The 19,409-nt window shown below is 42.2% G+C and overlaps 1 protein-coding gene across 4 annotated transcripts in view; it reads right to left on the bottom strand.

The window, feature by feature from the left end:
• DNAH9 (dynein axonemal heavy chain 9) overlaps positions 1–19,409 on the bottom strand; it is a 210,106-nt gene that overhangs the window by 43,367 nt on the left and 147,330 nt on the right. For all 4 annotated transcript variants that reach the window (XR_013391852.1, XM_077924329.1, XM_028717200.2 and 1 more), the window contains 3 exons: positions 17,066–17,259; positions 11,758–11,906; positions 8,938–9,065 (listed from right to left, as the gene is read on the bottom strand). Coding sequence is in view for 3 of the 4 variants with exons in the window: in XM_077924329.1 (XP_077780455.1) it covers positions 8,938–9,065; positions 11,758–11,906; positions 17,066–17,259 (471 nt within the window). In the remaining variant the exon portion in view is untranslated. The remainder of the gene's footprint in view (positions 1–8,937; positions 9,066–11,757; positions 11,907–17,065; positions 17,260–19,409) is intronic.

Below are 19,409 nucleotides of genomic sequence, written 5' to 3' on the forward strand. Positions count from 1 at the left end.
GCCTCCCACTGCCAGCTGATGGTCACTCTCTTGTTAAAGATTTCATCAAAGGCCATATTGATGAATGAAGACATAAAAGCAAAGAGAAAGGTGGGGGCGTGTAGGAGGATAGGGAACCTGCTGTTATAAATTATCAAGCTGGCATATCTGCCATTCCGCAGGTACTGTATACTTAAAAGTTTGATTTTTAAAAACAAAAAACAAAAAAACAACAACTGGATAGAGTAGAGAATTGGGATGGAAGGGGTAGAAACTCTAGATGATAGCTGGGAGTCCAATGTACAATGCAGCACATCTATCAGGAGATCCACTTGCTGAATTTCTGGTTCTAATATTTAAAGGCAGTGATTATTGACTGCCTCGCTTATGTAAGCTGCTTTGGAAGACTCCATGTTGGAGAGGGAGAACTGGGATCTAAGTTTTTGCATAAAGATAAATAAGAGGTTAATCTGTTGTTTTCAAATGAATTGTAATGTTGTGCACTTTCTGTGTTTTAATTGTTTTATTCTTGGTACTTTAATATTGTCATTGTATTGCAATATTGTCATTGTATTGCACCAGGGAGACAGAATAAATAAAAACAATGCAACTGTGCAGGGATGCATATGTGGCCACACACACACATATCACTTCTCCGCCTCTCCCCCTGCTCAGTATGCATGAATCCACAGAGCAAATGAAATAAATAACAACATGATAATGGAAAGCTGGATAGGAACAGAAAAAGCCACCATTCCTGGCTCTTATCTAGCAAAAGAGGTACAAACACTCCAAAATTAGTTAGGGTGATCCCAGATCCTTCCAGAGGTTAGCAACCATATTACTGATTCACCATCTTGGGATTACACTGACACATGGGTAGAGTGTAAAGTAGCGCGCATGCTCTCTCTCTCTCTCTCTCTCTGTGTGTGTGTGTGTGTGTGTGCATAATACAACACCAGTTTGTTCCTTGTAGGCCTGGATACCAATTTTTCCTATGCAAACTCCAAATGTTGCTATGCCACCACGGAATCATCCAATGCTGCACAAATATATTCAGCAGTGGCTCAGTAGAAATGTGGGTGTATGCTGCACACACAAATCAGTGCATATAGGAGCAGAGTTTTACAAAGTACTTCGCCATGTGCGCTGCTTGGATACACAGCCAGTTCACATGACTGAATCCTGGGCATGAACCCAGGATTGGGTGCACTGGATCAATTAAAGACAACTGGAGCAGGAAGAATAGCACAGAAAACATTTATGACGCAAATGGAAGACTGCTGTGAAATTTGACAGCACTGCAAGGTCTTCTTCACTTCAACTGAAGCTTCAAAACAGCTCCCACAGAGCCCTGAAATGCAGGCACCTTATACTGCTCTCCATGCAGTAACTCAGACAGACATGAGAGATTCAGGTACAAGCAGGATAGTGTAAAAAGACCCCCAATTTCTATGGATAAAATTTGATAGAACAGAACAGGCACTCCCCACAGAGCATGATGAAGATGGATTCTTTAGGAGATTGAACCTTTTGGCTGTTATGTAAATAAGCAGTCTCAGGACTGCACCTTTTGCTGTAAGGATATGGCAACAGCTGTTGCTTTTTCTTCCCATTGCATTTAGGTGCTAATTTATTTATTTCTATTCAGTTACCTTGATGAGATGTGGCTGATTAATACTGTCTGGATAGCAAGACTACTCTTGCAGCTTGTCGCTGCTCAAAATGCAATACATGCACAGACATCTCAAAACCCCACTACAGCCACTTTTACATTTACACCAGTAATGGCATCAAGCCCATCAATTTGCAGAATTCAACTTCCTGAACTTCCTTGTTCTGATTGGTAGAAGAATAATGGCCTAAACCTGAATGGCTACAAGACCTATGATGCTGCAAAGGACTTTACCAAGCTCTTGTAGTAAAACCACCTAAAATTAAACTGTTCTAGCTGGGTGCCCCTTTTATTTAGATCTTCCAATGATAAAAGTCTCACCAACTTTTGTCTTAGTAACTTGCCCATAAGCCTAGAATCCTGTACACACTTCCCTGGGAGTAAACTCTGCTGAAGATAGTGGGACTTATGGCACTTTGGAGTAAAGTTGCATGGGATCATGTTGTTTCAGCATTCTATTTTCTTTAACAGAAATGCTTTGTAATATGTAGCTCCTTACTTTCTGTCTTATCCCCCAACTCAGTGTTGTGTCAGTAAAGACAAGATGGTGATCCACAAGCACCAAAAGTTATTTTCCTGTCCGTAGCTGATAAACAGAAAGTTGTGTGCAAATGGCCTCTCAAAATTCTCCACTCTATTCCTAGCCAGAGAAACCGGTGAAGAGGACCATATCACTAAACTTCTCCAGCAGGAAGAGTAGTTCTCCCAACAGCGCCTTGGGGTGTAGCAGTGGGCAGGTGTACTTTCCCCCATGAAGGTCCTCCCCAATTGCTCCTGCAAGAGACAGCAGCAGCTGTTGGCAGCCTAGCCAACATTCTGCATCCTTTGCAGTGCCCCAGACCTAGGGTTATCTCAAGGCCCTGCAGCACGGGTGGGGTAGTGTCAACAAAACTGGGGAGGGTATTTAATTCTGCAAAGCTGTCTTCTTTTAATGGATGAGGGGGGGTTAAAATCTCAGATATGTTCTCAGAAAAGAGGGTTTTTCAGGCTGAAGGCAGTAGCCTATGTTCCCTCCCTTCATCTTATTTCCGAATGCACAGTGGATTTCCTAATCCATCTAAGGCTTGAAATGTGCTGCATGCAATGGAAAGGTGGGCTTGGTAATGAAGCAACCCACAGGAGTTCCTTGCCATTTTTTTATGCAGGGCACTCCTTCTGGATGCCATGTTTATGTTATGATTCATCAGAAGTACCTTGTGCTTTTTCAGTAAAGGTATTTTCATCACCCGTTCTGGACTTTGGGTTTTGAAAATTGCGACAAAATGTGCATATACACATACCTTTCAAAAATTGAAACTGCCATTTGTGCAGCGCTACGGGTGTGAGTAGGAGTGTGAGCATATGTGTGCATGCTCCTGTCAGGGAGACAGATTGTATATAGCAATCAAAGGAACGAGGGTGCATATGTAACAGACTGGGAAAGAGTCCAAGGATGGATAACAACACACACACACACACACACACACACACAATGTGTAGGTGTTTGAATTTTCCTTTAAAAAAAAAAGAAGAAGACTCCCAAACATCTTTAAGCTTGTACATCTTACAAGGTAAAACATGGATCATAAAGACGTAGGCGTTGCTATGGTAACTCCTGGAAATAGTACCGTACAAACCAGCAATTTAGTTCACCACAGATTCTCTCCCACACCAGTCAGCAGAGGTATACTGTAAAAGTACCAGGAGGTTCTCTTCCCCATTTTACAGACACTTTTCCAGGACCATCTTCCCAAGGTGTGTCACAGAGGTGGAAGGAACCCATTCTGCAAATCGGCAGGGTAACATCAAAGCGTAACTTTTGAGGCCTCCAATATCTGACTGGAAGGCCTTGCTGAAGACGCTGTGCAGTCAGCCGTGGCAGACAGATTGGTTCTTGCTGGCATCTCAAAAAGTATATTGCAGAGCTGGAAAAGGTGCAGAAAAAGGGCAACCAAAGCAATCGGGGGTCTGAATCAACTCCACTATGAGATAAGGCTACAGCATTTGGGGCTCTTTTTGTAGAGAGAAAAATGCAAGTAAGTAGAGATATTATAGAGGAGTATGAAATTAAGCTTGGTGTGGAGATAATACTGGAACCCAGGGTCATTCAATGAAGCTAAATTGGGAGCTGAAGTGGGAGAAAATAACTTCCTTACATTTAAACTATGGAAGTCAATAGAAATGATGGCCACCAGCTTAGATGACTCTAAAAGGGGTTTAGACAAATGTGATTCCCAGCAACTGGTATTTAGCGGCAGTAAATAGGTAAAACATAGGCATCATGGTTGTTATCTATTTATAGGCTTATCCTCAACAAATAGGTCTAAATTCATTTTAAAGCAATCCAAGCTTTTGCTATGTGCTTCTTGAAGTACAGGTAACTCGCATCTTATGTGAAGGTTCATATCTGGGGGTCCACATATAAATGCAAAAATGCATAAAGCTAGGAATCCCCAGAACTGCCCTTCCCTCTGCCACAAAGTGGTAGAGCTGCTTACCTGGCTTTGGGAAGCTGGTGCAAGGACTTTGGCAGGTTCCTACAGCCCTCCTACTGCCTTCTCAAAAGCCAGTGCCTTGCATACCCAGCTTTTGGAAGGCATTGCAAGGGCTCTGGGATGCTGCCAGAGCCCTCACACCACCTTCCCAAAGCTGGGTAAGCCCACAATCACAGCTGTAGGAGGGTGGAAATAAATAAACAAACAAAGATTGGGTTTTCTCTGCCCTCCATTTATTTATTTATTTATTTACTCATTCATTCCTTCACCACCCAAGCAAAGCTGTGGGTTGCCTGTACTTCCTTTTCTCTGTTCTGAATCTTCCAACATTCAATTTCACTTGATGACCCCAGGTTCTAGTGTTATGAAAGAGGAAGAAGTTTTTCCACTTTCCTATCCACTTTGTCTGCAATATATATAATTTTATGCACCTTTTTGAGGTGTGGTGACTAGAGCTGAGCACAAGTGTTGCTTCTCTACAGATATGTGTTGTGATAATTGCAACTTTATTTTCCATCCATTTGTTAAGGATCCCTAGCGTGGAATTTGTCTTTTTCCACAGCTGCTATACACTGGGTTCAGCGTTTTCACTGAGCTGCTTCCCCCGGCCTCCATTAAGCATTTGCATGATCCCCATCCACCCAAGATCTCTTTCTGAGTCAGTCATTGGCAGTTCAGACCCTATTAGCATATATGTGAAGTTTCAGAGGCTCAGATCAGTTTCCAAAGCATGGCTCGCTATCCTGCCCAGTAGTTGGCAGAAGCAGAATAAATTATGCAAAATAAGCACATGCACATATGTGCAAATGCATTTAATCTGACTAATTTCCTACACATCAAGGAATTCTAATTTGGTTGGCAATGAACCCAAGGTTACCTTGAAGGTAATTGTTGGTGGTGGGTTTTTTTTAAAGCACATAGCACATGGTACACAACAGTTCTGCCTTGGCTTGTTTGCGTAAAAAAACTCCTTAGCCTCCACCCCAAGTGTTTGACATGTAATCCAATTATTTAACATGCAATAAGGAAATCTCTGCCAAGCTTTTGATCAGTGCATTGCTCTGGTTGAGCAGCTCATTGTTATTTAATTTAGTACATGAACCCAGCTCACTGAAGCAACAATGTATGAAAATGAAAAGGCACTCAGGAATTCAATTAAGTCAATCAACTGAGTGAAGGTGGTGACATTCTGACTAATGGATAAAGACTGTGGTTAAATTAGGACGAGCTCATGTCTGGACTTTTCCTGGTAAAAAATGGGATACAAACCAAAGTATTTGCTTTACTTTGCAGAAGTTATGACATTGCTTTTTCTGGAGTCGGAGTTTAAAGGAGAAAAAGTTTAGGCCAAGAGCTAAGTGTGGCATCAGTGGTATCACATCTGCAGCATCAGGCTTCATGTACCCCACCACACTAACAGCAAACAGCAATGGAAGCCTAGCTATGGCATCTCTCTCAAGTACTCTACATGAATGCAGAATGTTAATGGGGACAAATACTTCTTCTTCCTTATCAGACAGCAGCTGCAGGGCACAAGATGAAAGCTCAACCATATTAGGTAAGGTGGGGGCATGAAGAAGCTTAGAACTGTAAAGTTGGAAGGGACTCCAAGAGTCATCTAGTCCAACCCCTGCAATGCAGGAATCCTGCCCACAGTCACAGCCATCCTTGGGTGGGCTTGAAGAATCAGAGTTACAGACTTTGGGTGGAATTCAATGTCCCATTAATATAGTCAGTGCAAGCATTCCCCGCTTGCATCAGTGCAAGCATTCCCCGCTCCCCTCTTCCTGTACTCTCTGCTGGGAGTTCTCCTGACCCTCCACAGAGCAGATTTGGGGAGAGGTGCAGATGGGGTATGGTGGGGAAGAGAGGGGAAACTCCCTCTATGCTACAGGAAGTCCCTGCACTGGCTTCTGCTGGCACACTGGGCTAGTTGAAACCAGCTTTCCTGTTCAACTATGGACATTTGTTGTGTTTTCTTACTGCTTTTTCTTCTTCCGTGAAGGAACTGACTGTTTTCAATATTGATTGTTGTTTTCATTGTTTATCATACTTTATTGAAATTTACAGTGGGGACCCTTTTTGTGTAAAAGTTGACATAAGAGCATAAGATGAGCCTCCACTTCTTTTGAATTCTCTAAAAGAGGAAATGTATTTGACTAATCTTTAAAAAAACTATGCTGACAAGTGTCCAATCTCCAGCACCAGCTGCAACATGGGAGTTAGGACCCTACTGTGTGTTTGTGAGCAGCATGTACACATTCATCTGGTTTGCACATAACTCTAAGCCATTGCTTGTTTAACAAACCATGAGTAAACATAAGCGTTCCCACAGACGAACAAACAATCCATGCTCGTTTCTCCAAAGTTTGCTTCATTTTACAGCTGCTATTGCCTCATGCCTTTGTAGTTTAGTGAGCATCTGGAGTGTGGTGGTCAAAGAAACCATGGTTAAGGAAGGGTGCTAGGTTCACACATAAGAAAAGCCCTGCTGGGTGAGGCCAAAGGCCCATCTAGTCCAGCATGCTGTTCTCACAGTGACCAGCTAGATGCTCATAAGCAGAACATGAGTTCAACAGAATTCTCTGTAATACGAAGCCATAGTTAAAAGAATCCAAGATTCAAAAGCCAACAACAAAACAATGACTTCAGATTGCTGGCTTTTTTTACTGCCAACAGACCACATAGTTAAATTGCTTTGCACATAATGATTTAATTAATGGTGGTTTAACATTATGTTTAACACTTCCCAGCAGAAGCTGAAGAACCAAGGAAATATGAAGAGAAACTGCAGCCATGTAACAGATACTTTAAGAGAGAACACAAACCTTGAAGAAAGAAAAATAGCTGCCTTGCTGCCACCTGTGTTCAAGGGATCACAATTCCTTGGGCAACTCGAGCCCCTCATAGTTTGGGAAGTCAAATATTAATAGGAAGCAATCTCTCGGCAAATAAAAAAAAACTTTGAATGGTCACATTTACAGGATTCCATTCCTCCTCTCTTCTCAACACCAAGTCAAGCCCAGAACAAACTTTGAAGTAAAACCACAAATCCCTGGCTCAGTGTAATCCAGGTTTAAATCTATCAGTAATCACAACACTGACAGCATATACAGCACCTTTCCATCTCATTTACCATCTCTGCTGAGCCTGCTGGGCTGGAAGAGAAATGCAGTCTGGAAAGCGCACCAGTGATCAAATCATCCACACTTTGCAAACAGGGGAAACAAGGCACTGAGGAGCTGCCTGAGTTCCTCAAACCTGGGCAAACAGCTAGAGAAAGGGATTAGAATTTGCATACTGCTTATCTGGTTACAATTGAATTTATGAAACAAGCTGCCCTTTTAAGGACAGTGAGGCATTTTTTGCAAGAACTAACAATGAGGGCTGGTACCCCCAGGGTACCTTGCATCAGATTCCTCTGACTGCATCAGATTCCCCAGTGGAAGAGCCTGGGCAGGGGAGAGGGCAGGCAGGAAGTAGCTCCATGATGCTGCTAGGCATTTTAGACTGAGCAAAGTATTCTGGAAGCCCTGCATTAAATTAAGTACCCAACTTTTTACACTGTCATATAGCAGCTGGATCCCGTGTATGTCATGCGACCAGACATCCATGAACACCAGCAAAATGTGCATTCTTTGAACTACTGCTCCTCTGGTGCTTAGTGGGTAGGGAAATGCAAAGTTTTCTGTGGGTGAGAATCTGGTTTGAAGGGGCTCTTTTGTCCAGGAAGAGAATCCTGCTGCGAGTATCTTGCCTAAGACACCTTTCAAACATTGTCAAAATACTGTTAATTGGCAAGCTGTCCTTGCAGTTGTTGGGCAAAAATGACTGATTTTGCCTTTGGCTTTTACTTTAAAAAGCCGAGACATTCGAATGAATTGGCACCTTCAAGTGAGCAGTGGAAAGCTCAGGAAAAGGTGGCAACTCGTTTTGGAGTAGTGCAAGTGTAGAAATTGGTACTTGTAAGAGAATTCGACATCCTGAGCAAGTGTCTACCCTCTAGAGCTCTGGAAATAAGTGGCACCGCCTGACTAAACACCAAGAGCTGGAGAGGCTGCGGAGCAGGGTTTCCAGTTGCCAGAGGATGGGGCTTCAGGGCTACACACCTTATTGCTGCTCCCCATGCCCAGCAAGAACAGCAGCTATGAAAAATAAGTATAGATATGCAAATGAGCTGAATTTGCATACAGATATTGCAGACTCCATATTTTCTTGGTGCACAATTTAAGGCCATGCTGGCACAGGTGGGTGTGGGTGTGGGTCTTACACAGTGCACACATCAGTGGCCATTAGGACTTGCAACCCTTGAACTGACAACAGGCACATCTGTCCATAACATAACTGAATTCTGCAGTAAGCATTTAGGGCAAGCCTGAGGAACCTACAGCCCCTCCAGAGGTTGTTGGATTCCAGCTCACTTTAGCCCCAAGACAGCACGGCCTATGATGGTGAATGATATACGTTGCAGTTCAACAACACCTGGAGGACCACAAGGACCAGGTTCACAGAACATGAAACAAACACACACCTTGGTACTGTGCTCAAAGGGTCAGCTGTGCACCCATGAGAGATGTCACCAGACATGGTCTTGCTGCCATTTCAGTGAAAACCCACACAAAATCTGCAAGCTGCAACAGTGACTAAGCTCAATGTATTTGGCCTTACTGAAAAGCAGCTGACTTGTCATACTGCCAGCCTGCTCCCTACTTCAAAACCAATCATCAGTTGCTGCTGATTTAACCTGTTTCTGCAGCAGTTGACTCAGAAGCAAGGAGTGGTTTTCCTCAAAAGAAAGAGAGATTATACCTGCAAGATAACCCAATGTCCCTCTGCTGCAGCAAGGTCCAAGGCTTTCTCAGCCACTACCTCCTGGCCTTGTCCAAGCGACACATTGTGGAAATTCCTGTTGTTAAAGGTGTAGCCAAGTTTCTTCCCTGAAAGAGGAAAGTAAGTATTTTCAGCACAATGAAGCACACAGCATCACATCTTGGCCTCAAGGTGCTTCTTGATGGACGTTTATGGTAGAATCAGTGCTACGCATGCGCACAAGTTTCTTGCACCATCTACATGACATCATCATCACATTATCAGCCCTTCCTTTTCTTACATTTAACCTAGGATTTCATGTTACCATGGAAAATCCAGTAAGTAAAAATAACCCAATGAGCATCCACAGTCACCATTGGTATAGAAGCTAGTCCGTATTTTTTTTTCTCCTTTAGAAGTTTGTGGTGTGTGGGGTCATGTTTCTGTGGGTTTCCTTTATTGCCACACCCCAACTTCCACATGCTCCTCATCTGAGCACTGTGCACATGCCTATTTCCACTGATTGCCAAAGGCATGCTGTTATTTCAACAACCCAGTTTGGAGAAGCTATGCACACATGTGGGGCACTACTTTGAGGACTAAGAACATAACAGTTGTTGGGACTTTACATTTTTAATAGTGAGGTGTTATGCAAAACCTCTCATCTTTATCATAATTTCAGCACAGCTAAATGTAAGCCTTGCACAATACCTTGGTATTAAAACATTTTTTTTTAACAAAACCAAAGGGATATGGATGTTACCCCACTCCCAAATACACACAAACATCCACAGGAAGGATGGGTGGGGGAATTAAAAGTGTGTGGGCATTACAGAAATGTCCGTGTGAATGTCCAGAACAGGAAAATGTAATCAAGGGCACAGAAGAAGTCATTCAGGGGAAGAGCCAGAACACACAGCATGGAAACATTCTATCAATGGCTGCCCATTGATGTGGATGGGAAACAATGGTTATAGCTATGGAACTGTACATGTGGACTCTTGTGTGCCAGTTGCACACACAGAAAAATCAAGTCTGAATGACCTATTTGCAACATATCAACCCTTGTCTGGAAGAACCCTCAAACTTGATCTTAAAAAGCCATAGTACCTACAAAAGCACACACACCAGCCCAGGGTCCCATGCAGGGTACATAGGGGGCTAGGGCTGTTAAAAGCACCCAAGTCACTTTCTGTTATCGTCTGCTTAACTTAAGAGCCTTACTTTAGGTGAGCTGGTGGAATGGAAGAATCCCGTTAGCTATAAAAGGTAGGGAAGGTAGCTGAAAGAAAACTGCTCTGTAAACATATGCTGTAGCCAGCCACATATTTAAGGTTTGCTCTTCAAGCTATCATCAAGATGGGCAGGAAAGAGCAACACCCACACATACCCATGATATATATAGTCTGTGGCAACCCAATCAACGTGCATTAGGATCCTGAGATTGAAATGACAAACAGCTAAATTTCTCTTTTGTAGCTGAATAATAAACGCTCCCATCAAAATCAAACTCTTAAGTGTGGATCTACACTGTACCTGGGAAATAATGGGAATGTGCCATAGGGCATTTTCACACATAAAACAGACAACTGCAAGGATTTGTAATGCAAACCTATTTGTATGCTGAGCATTCTGATTTGCATATGCAAACACCTAAGGCAGAATTCTGGCACCACTGCTTGGCACAGAAACTGTGCTTTTCCTCTCTCAAAGGCACTGAAGTTGCAAGTTGAATAAACAACAGAGATAAAAGGAAGGATTACAATACTCATGGTTATGAATATGGCACCGAAATGCTGTGTGTTTTGCACACTCACAGGCTGTTATATCCAAGGTCTGTTGATAGAATCCCTTCCCTCAAGTCTCCAGACTGGGCCTTTAGGGCTGGATAAAATCCTTCTCTCCAGTTCACTGCATGAAAATAATCATGCTTCATACACTTCATAGGGATGGACAAGAATCTGAAGCAAGGATGCCAATCATGTGAAGACCCCTGCTTGAACTAAATCTGAGGTGGGCACAGTCTACTCCTGCTTCAGTTCTGCTTGCAATCTGCAGCCCTTTAAATCGGCTTATGCTATAAATCGATCAAGAAGACATCTGGATCCATTTGTATATGAGGCGATTTGAAGGACAATTTCAACACAAGCTTGTCCAAGTGGCTACTAGAGCAGCTGGGAGACATGGAAGCTGGAAGGAACAACTTGGAAGGGATGCAGTTCAGTGACAGAGCACATGCTTTTCATGCAGAAGGAACAATTCCCAGCATCTCCAGGTAAGGCTGGGAGACACCTGCCTGAAATCCTGGAGAGCCACTGTCAATCATTGTAGGCAAAAGTGAGCTAGATGGACCAAAGGTCTGACTCAGCATAAGGCAGCTTCCTATGTTCCTATGGAAGCCAGACTGCTGTGCTTTTAGCACCTGGTGTCTATCAGGTGGAGGAAGCCCAAAGTGTAGTAGATGCCAGCAAGTTGAGAAGATCTGGTAGAGGTAAACTAGTCCAACAAGAGGCATTCCCTGCTTGACTGGGTCATAACTAAGAAGAGCAGAAAGTAAGAAAGACCTTAAGGAAAGGAGGGGGGAGATGAAATAAAGTGGAAATGAAAGTGTGAGCTTTAAGTTTCTACAGGAGTGCTGCTAAAACTTTGCTTCTTCTATGCAAGCCAAACAAGCAGACCCTGCCTGCTGCCAAGGGGAGATGGTTTCCCAAGAGTAAAGACTGCCCCACCAGAGAAGGCTTCCTTCTTTCCCTGCTGTAGCTAGCACATTGCCATGGGTTTGGTTTAACTGATGCAAATTCACAGGCACAATTTATTTACCAAGCTTCTCTACATCCTTCAGGGGGTCAACTCCAGGTGAGAGGATAAAGAACATTGGGGTTGCAGGTCCAGACTCCTCAAATGATGTTGCAAAATCCAGAGATCTTCCTGCCACGTATTTATTCCCAAGCTTTTCTTCCACAAAATCTCTGTTGGAATAAATTGCTGAACCTATTAATATTCAGGAAATACAATACATTTATAAAATAGTGTGCTCTTTGACTTAATCAGAATTCATCTATATGACCTGGGGATTTATTATCTTAGACTAAGTCTCAGAATGGAAAGAGAGAGACAGAGAATACATGGAGTAATAATGGTGGCTCAGGAGCAACCCCAGACTTCAAGCATTCAGGTGGATAGTCTCTTCTGAAGGAGAGAATTATTATTCTTTATTAAATTTGTATACAGCCCTTGATCCAAAGATCACAGGGCAGTTTACAACATGAAAACACAAAATACATAATAAAACTAAACCAATACAAACCAATAACGTCCCCCTCCCCACAGACACATTTAAAAAGCCATAGAATGTTAATCAGCCAAACAGCTGGTTGAAGAGAAACATTTTTGCCTGGCGCCTAAAGTTATGTAAGGACGGTGCCAGGTAAGCCTCCCTGCAGAGAGCATTCCACAAATGGAGAGCCATCACAGAAAAGGCCCGTTCCTATGTTGCCACCTTCCAGACCTCTCGTGGAAGAGGCACCCAAAGAAGGGCCTCAGATGATAATTGCAGGGTGTAGGTCAGTTTCTATGGGGAGAGGTGGCCCTTGAGGTATTGCGGTCGTATGCCATTAAGGCTTTACAGGTCAAAACCAGCACTTTGAATTGGGCCCAGAAACGAATTAGCAGCCAGTGAAGTTGGGTCAGGATTGGTGTAACATGCTCAAACCCATTTGTCCTGGTGAGCGATCTGGCCACCGAATTCTGCACCACTTGGAGTTTCTGAACCGTCTACAGCTCATGGTTAGTGAGAAGAGCCCCAGTCTGAATGACATGAGCCCCAGTTTGGATGACATGTTAAGTCAAATGATGGCTTAGCTCAGCACAGTAGCAAGAAAGATTGGGGAGGAGCAAAGAGGATGCACATTCCTCTCCAGGAGCCTGCATGTTCAAATATTTTCACTAAACCATAAAGGTAAAGGTAAAGGTACCCCTGCCCGTACGGGCCAGTCTTGCCAGACTCTAGGGTTGTGCACTCATCTCACTCTATAGGCCGGGAGCCAGCGCTGTCCGCAGACACTTCCGGGTCACGTGGCCAGCGTGACAAGCTGCATCTGGCGAGCCAGCGCAGCACACGGAACGCCGTTTACCTTCCCACTGGTAAGCAGTCCCTATTTATCTACTTGCACCCAAAGGTGCTTTCGAACTGCTAGGTTGGCAGGCGCTGGGACCGAACGACGGGAGCGCACCCCGCCGCGGGGATTCGAACCGCCGACCTTTCGATCGGCAAGTCCTAGGCGCTGAGGCTTTAACCCACAGCGCCACCCACATCCCCACTAAACCATAGTTTATCTTAATGTGTTGTGCAAACCAGTCCACCCTTTTGTTTAGTATGCTTAGCTCGTCTGTGCATCTCTCCTCCCTTTCACTGTGCAATAAAAATCTCCACAAGATGTTTTAAAGAAAACATGGCCAACTTGGATCTTTAGGTGTTTGATACTTTCTCCTAGAACAAAAGTTTAGACTTGATTTTCCAACTTCCAAACCTAGTGATTCCATGATACGTGAGTGCAAATTAAATTTTTTGTTCTTTGCTGGGATCATGTAGCTGCTGAAAGTCAAATCAGAACCTTCAAGCCCATGGACATTATCAAATGTCACTCAGCGGAAGACTCAGATGTTGAGCAACAAACAAGTCCTGATGGAGCAAAAGACCTTTTGCTTTATTTGAAGTACTTGTACTACTTTTACATGCCTGCCTGAAGTTTACATCTCCTCAGTCTGCTTCACTAAATAACTTATAAAGACATTAACAACCAGTCGCATCAGCTAAACTTTATTTATTTTTTTCTTTAAGAGAAATAGCAAGCACAATTTACTAATTGAAATAGCAATGAATTATGGAGTTTGTTTCTGCTAGAATGGTTTATTCTTAAAACTTGAGAGACAGGGGGCAGGTGTCTTGCACTAGGATGTGTTAAAATGCATGAGGCTGATATTAATGAAGTCACCAAGAGCTGTTGTTCTTCTCCTTGGATAGGCAGCATTTGTCTCTCTCTTTATGACAAAATTGATTGCACACAACAATGTTTTCTAATGAAGAAATATAAAGCAAAGCCTTAAGAGAATGGCAGAAGTTAAAGTGTTTTGTAGCAGACAAGGAGTTGGAAATAAATGATAAAAGCAGCAATTTATTATAAATGTTAAAAGATTGTCTCCCCTTTGCTCTTTTGCCCAAAGGATGGTTCGCATTGTATTAAGCACCCCACAAAGAGTTTTAAAGCATTATAAAGCATAATGAAACCCAATGATAAAAGGCAAAACAACTGATTAATTAAACGCAACAATAAAAGGCAAAATAATAAATTACAACATAAAAAGTAGTTGCAGTTGTGGTTTAATAAAGTGATTGATGGGGATTCGTGTTAACAAAAGCTTAGATTTGATTGGGGGCGGGGAGCAATGGGAGCAGGGGTTTATAATGAAATATCCTCCAAGAGATTTTGGAACTTTGTGATCATTACTATCAAATTATCTCACGCTGTTCCTGTATAAGATTGCCTGGCTTCCCATCAAGCACGGGTACTTTTTATGAAGTCAAGATTTGATGCAAAATAGCCTATACGTCAAACATAGTCTATGCTATTCTACCATTCTATGCTATTCTACCAACTTAAAAAACAAACAAACAGGAAAGTCAAAGTTAATGGAAATTTTGCTTGCTTGTTTTCTGTCACGTTGCAAGGAAGAGCAATAGGGCTGCAAGTGTGGCCAAAAGATGTGTTCTTTACTACCCTGGTTTGTTTGAAAGCTGTTAGCCAGCAGTGAGGAAACTCCAGTCTGGAACCCACATTAGGCCTGGTAGAGATCTGAACTAGGCTTGTGAGGACATCTTCCTCAAACCACACCCACCTGACATCAAGTGTGGGACAGGTAAAGATGTTGCTTTGATTGGCTGAACTAAGGAAGATGATGGACAGAAGATGAAGGTCTCTGTATGAGAGGCAGGGCAGAAAAGATCCCTCAGGGTGGGAGGCTGAGGGAAGAGGGGGAAGCTCCCAGGTGAGAGCTGGGAGGGCTCATTCTTCCGTGTTAAAGTATAACTGTGATAAAAGGCTTGGTATTATTATCCTCTTTTTCTCTTCTTCTTCTTTTCTTTTTATTTTCTCTCTTTTTTGGTTTCTTTCCTAGATGTCTTATATTAGTTTGGCTTTTATTGTGTTTATGTTGAAAATTTTCAATAAAAATGATTATAAAAAATTACCGTATTTTTCGCTCTATAACACGCACCCGACCATAACACGCACATAGTTTTTAGAGGAGGAAAACAAGAAAAAAAATATTCTAAACAAAACAGTGGATGTATGATTTTTGTGGTTCATGCTGTGGCCACAGACATGTCATCTGACGGTGAGTTTGGGGTAGCCCAATGCAAAAATCCTGAGGATCCATGTGGATCTGTGCTTTGTAACCATGTTTTAAGTGGGGAGGGAAGGAAAAGTACTCAAGGGACAAGGAACACGCATGGGGTGTGTGGAGAAGGATGCTGCTAATAATGCAGAAGAGGCTCCTCTCCTCTCCCGCTTTGCTCCTTTAAAGCAAGCAGGCTCTGCTTCTCTCCTTACTCGTGTAAGCGGCTCCTCTCCTCTCCCGCTTTGCTCCTTTAAAGCAAGCAGGCTCTCTGTCCCTCTCTCCTCCCCACTCAGCGGCTCTTCTCCCACTTTGCTGTTTCAAAGCGAGCCATGGAGGAGGGAAGGAAGGGGAACCCTCACGACTGCAGCAGATCCCCCCGCCATCTGTAGGCATTCGCTCCATAACACGCACAGACATTTACCCTTACTTTCTAGGAGGAAAAAAGTGAGTGTTATGGTGCAAAAAATACGGTATTTAAAAATTATCAGATTTATCAGCTGATTGGCACTGACAATACACCTTCAAAGAAATTCGCTCTCTACACCAGTTACCACAGACAAGGAGCTTCTTTGAAGATGTTGCCTGATGTCATAATCCCATCAAGTGATTGATAGGTGCCCCCCACCTGTCATATTTGGTTAACCCCTCCTGTTAACCATCATTTCCTGGTCTGGATGAAATGGGCTAATCTAGGTAATGGAGGACTTCCTGGTTTGTTTGCTCCCAAAGGATGGAGGTGTGTATGTCCCAAATGTTTGTTTCTGTCTCTGTTTATTAAGTGAAGATACAATCTTCGAACTCACTCATAAGCAGCTTTCAGGGAGTACAGAACTCTCTTTTAAACAGAAACAATGCAGAACAAAAACAATGTAGTTACCAAATACCACTACAATAAAACTAGGCTGGCAGAAACATCAGGACAATTCAGGTTCTAATTGTGCCAAGCACTGATCAAGAACTTAAGAGTGGCTAACAATGTTTGATTTCAGTTTATTATCCTGAGCAAACTTTTTATTACCGAGGATAATTTTAGCAGATTGCACACACTTATCTATCTCCCATACAAATCAGTCATTCACAATGAATCGTTTTGAGCCCCCCATTATGAAATTATATCTTGTTTTATACTTGAAAATGATAATTATTTAATCTTACATTCAAATATCAATCTGAAAGCATGTTTTATTTTGTGTCATGTCAGGTAATTTGAGTATTACAAAAACTTTAATTCAGACTGGCTTTTCCAATTTATTTATTTGAAAGTTTTAGGGTGTTTTGAGACCCCTTTAATTTGCAATACAAAGAGGTTATGCATGTATCCAGGGTTGGATGTGCTGAGTTCCAATTTATGGACAGATGCCCAAAAGGTAATGTCTGAAAGATGGTCAGAAATTTTATTTGAAGTGGGTGAAAGGAGACAGGCTGAAACACCAGGATAGATTGTGCATCATCAGCATTCTGTAGATGGCAATCAATGTTGAAAGTGGTTGAGGTTAAATGGACATCACTGATTGATTCTGTTCTGATTAAGTGGAGAGTAGAAAGAACGGGAAGAAACTGCACTGTAGAATTAAGCAAGCTGTACTCTAAGCCAGGAATATAGATATACATGAAAACATTGAAGCATTTGTTCTGTGACATGTCTGGTGCTTCTTGGACACACTATTGAAAGGTTTAGTTTTTCACGTTACTCGACAATGCTTGACTCAGTCACCGTGTGTACAGCACTTACCTGACAGCATATGTCATGCGGTCAGGACGTATGGCTCTCATCATACACAGCTGCTGCAAGGCAGACTTATTCTTCCATTCCTGAGGAAACCTTTCCTTTTCAGGACATTCAGACTCCACGAACTTTTTCCAGCGTTTGGCAGAACCCTCAATATCCCGGTCCAAGTTGCGGAATTGTTCCATGGAAGACAGTGCCTGGAAGAAGAGAGCTGGCCATTACTTAGAATGGGAAGCCCAACATGGATGGTACTTCCTGGAGCTGCTTCCTGAAAATTCAAGTGCCAGGAGCCTTTCCGAGGCCGGCACTATCTTTATTTTTCATTAACATATTTATTGAAACCTATTCATAGATATACAAAGATGTATACCCATTACCTAGTTATCTTTTTATAATATACTAAGATAAAGCAGCTACTTAGTCTAAAAAAGCACAATGTAGAAAGAAAGAAAGAAAGAAAGAAAGAAAGAAAGAAAGAAAGAAAGAAAGGGAGAGCCCTCTCCCCAAAAAAGAAAGGAAAAAAGAAAGGAAAAAGGTTAAAGAAAGATAGAAAACAGTAAAAGGACTGTCAGCTCTCTGCCTGCAGCTACATATAACACTCATTCCTTAAAATCCAACTATTCTGTCTTCCATAAACCAGTATTTTTTTCAATCTTCAAATCCCCATATCACAAGTTCATTTTCACAAAAGGTCCATAAGAAATTTCCAGTCCTGAACAAATGTCAGTAATGATTGTTCTCTAATTAAACATGTTACTTTTGCCATCTCAGCCAGATTCAACCAAGGTCAGCACTATCATTCAGCACTTGATTTATATTTTTTTAAGTAAGCATCTTACTGCACTTCTTTCTTTCAGGGGAAAAGAAAGTAACTGTGGGTCTCTGACATTTTTTTTAATGCTGCAGAATTTTATGGAATCTCTTTGCAAACTTCCTGTTTCTGTGTTGTTCTCCATAACACCCAGGCTTCCTTGCACTGCTCCTCTGCTACATGGCTTTGGAATTGTGTATCTTTTTGCACAGGGACACTTAGAAATAACACCAAGGTGTGAAACTTTAAAACAACCAACACACTGCTGAATCCTGCCCCGCCCCCACCCCATCCCTAGGATCCATAGAACCACAGCATTTCTTGCTTGGTTCCTTTTCCCAAAATGCCCTCTTAATTTATCACTCCACCAGAAGATGTGAAATGGATTAAACTACAATCAGGCTAAGCCAAAGGAATGAATCCTTCAAAAATATGACAGACATGTGGATCCAAGCCAAGACTATATGAAAATGAAGTGTTTGGTAATAATGGTGGTCACCATAAGAAATACTGGAGAATGCAGCAATTGGTGAAGCAATTGTTTGTGTTCTAGAATCTGAACATTTTCTGGCCTGCCAAGAACCTTGTAAATAAACACCTATCCACAACTTTCCATTAATCAGCAGCGGGAGATCAGAACAGCTACATGGTCTTATTTATGTTAGTTCTGGATCACTGTATTCTGCATAAAATGTGATCAGGATAGGCAACTAGTACTTCTCAGGTGTTCATACACTGTAATCTGCCTCTGCGTTTATAACTTAAGAATATAGCATGGAAGGATCAGGATGAAGAATCTAACCCCATGCCTCTCCAGTATCCTTGCAGCTCTTCAAAGCTGACAGCTAGGAAAGAATATTGACATGGAGTGCTAAGACAACATCATCAAGCTAGAATGTAATGGGGCTCATACTGATGGAAAACTATTCCATTTGGGAAGCAAGCTGTTAACTCAAAGGATTGGTATAAACAATGAATTATTTGCTTTCCTCCAGACTACATTTTGTTTTATATAATTCGTTTGCTGGAGTTGGCTCTTTGTTTGGCTGCATTAACTGAATTATTCAACTCATGAGCACAAGTCTAATGAAAGTAAAAATAAAGCCATGATGGGTATGTAAAACTTCAATCAGCATGTCACGCAAGAGCTACATTTTAATCACCCTTATTACTATTATAACGTCTGACAAGCTCACTAAGTCTGCCCACGCCAATCATTTCTCGGATTATCTTCCTACTATGCAATTTCTTTTACAGAAATCTAGAGCATAATTAATTTATATGATACTTTGAAGACATGTCCATGCCCCCATTCTAGACTATCAGCCCCGTCAACGAGCCACTGGTGAGTCTTAAAAGCTATGGCTCTAACTCTGCAACAGGAATTCAATGAGACTTCTACTGAATTCCTGAGAGGCATATAAGTGATCTGATCTCAATAAAACCAGTCATCTCTAAAGGATTTCACTTGTCCATGATTGGTAGGCAGCCTTAAGGGGGATGGGATGGTTAGGCAAATACATTCCCTCTCTCACT

This window comes from Podarcis muralis, chromosome 2 (assembly GCF_964188315.1).
Source record: "Podarcis muralis chromosome 2, rPodMur119.hap1.1, whole genome shotgun sequence".
Classification (NCBI taxonomy): domain Eukaryota; kingdom Metazoa; phylum Chordata; class Lepidosauria; order Squamata; family Lacertidae; genus Podarcis; species Podarcis muralis.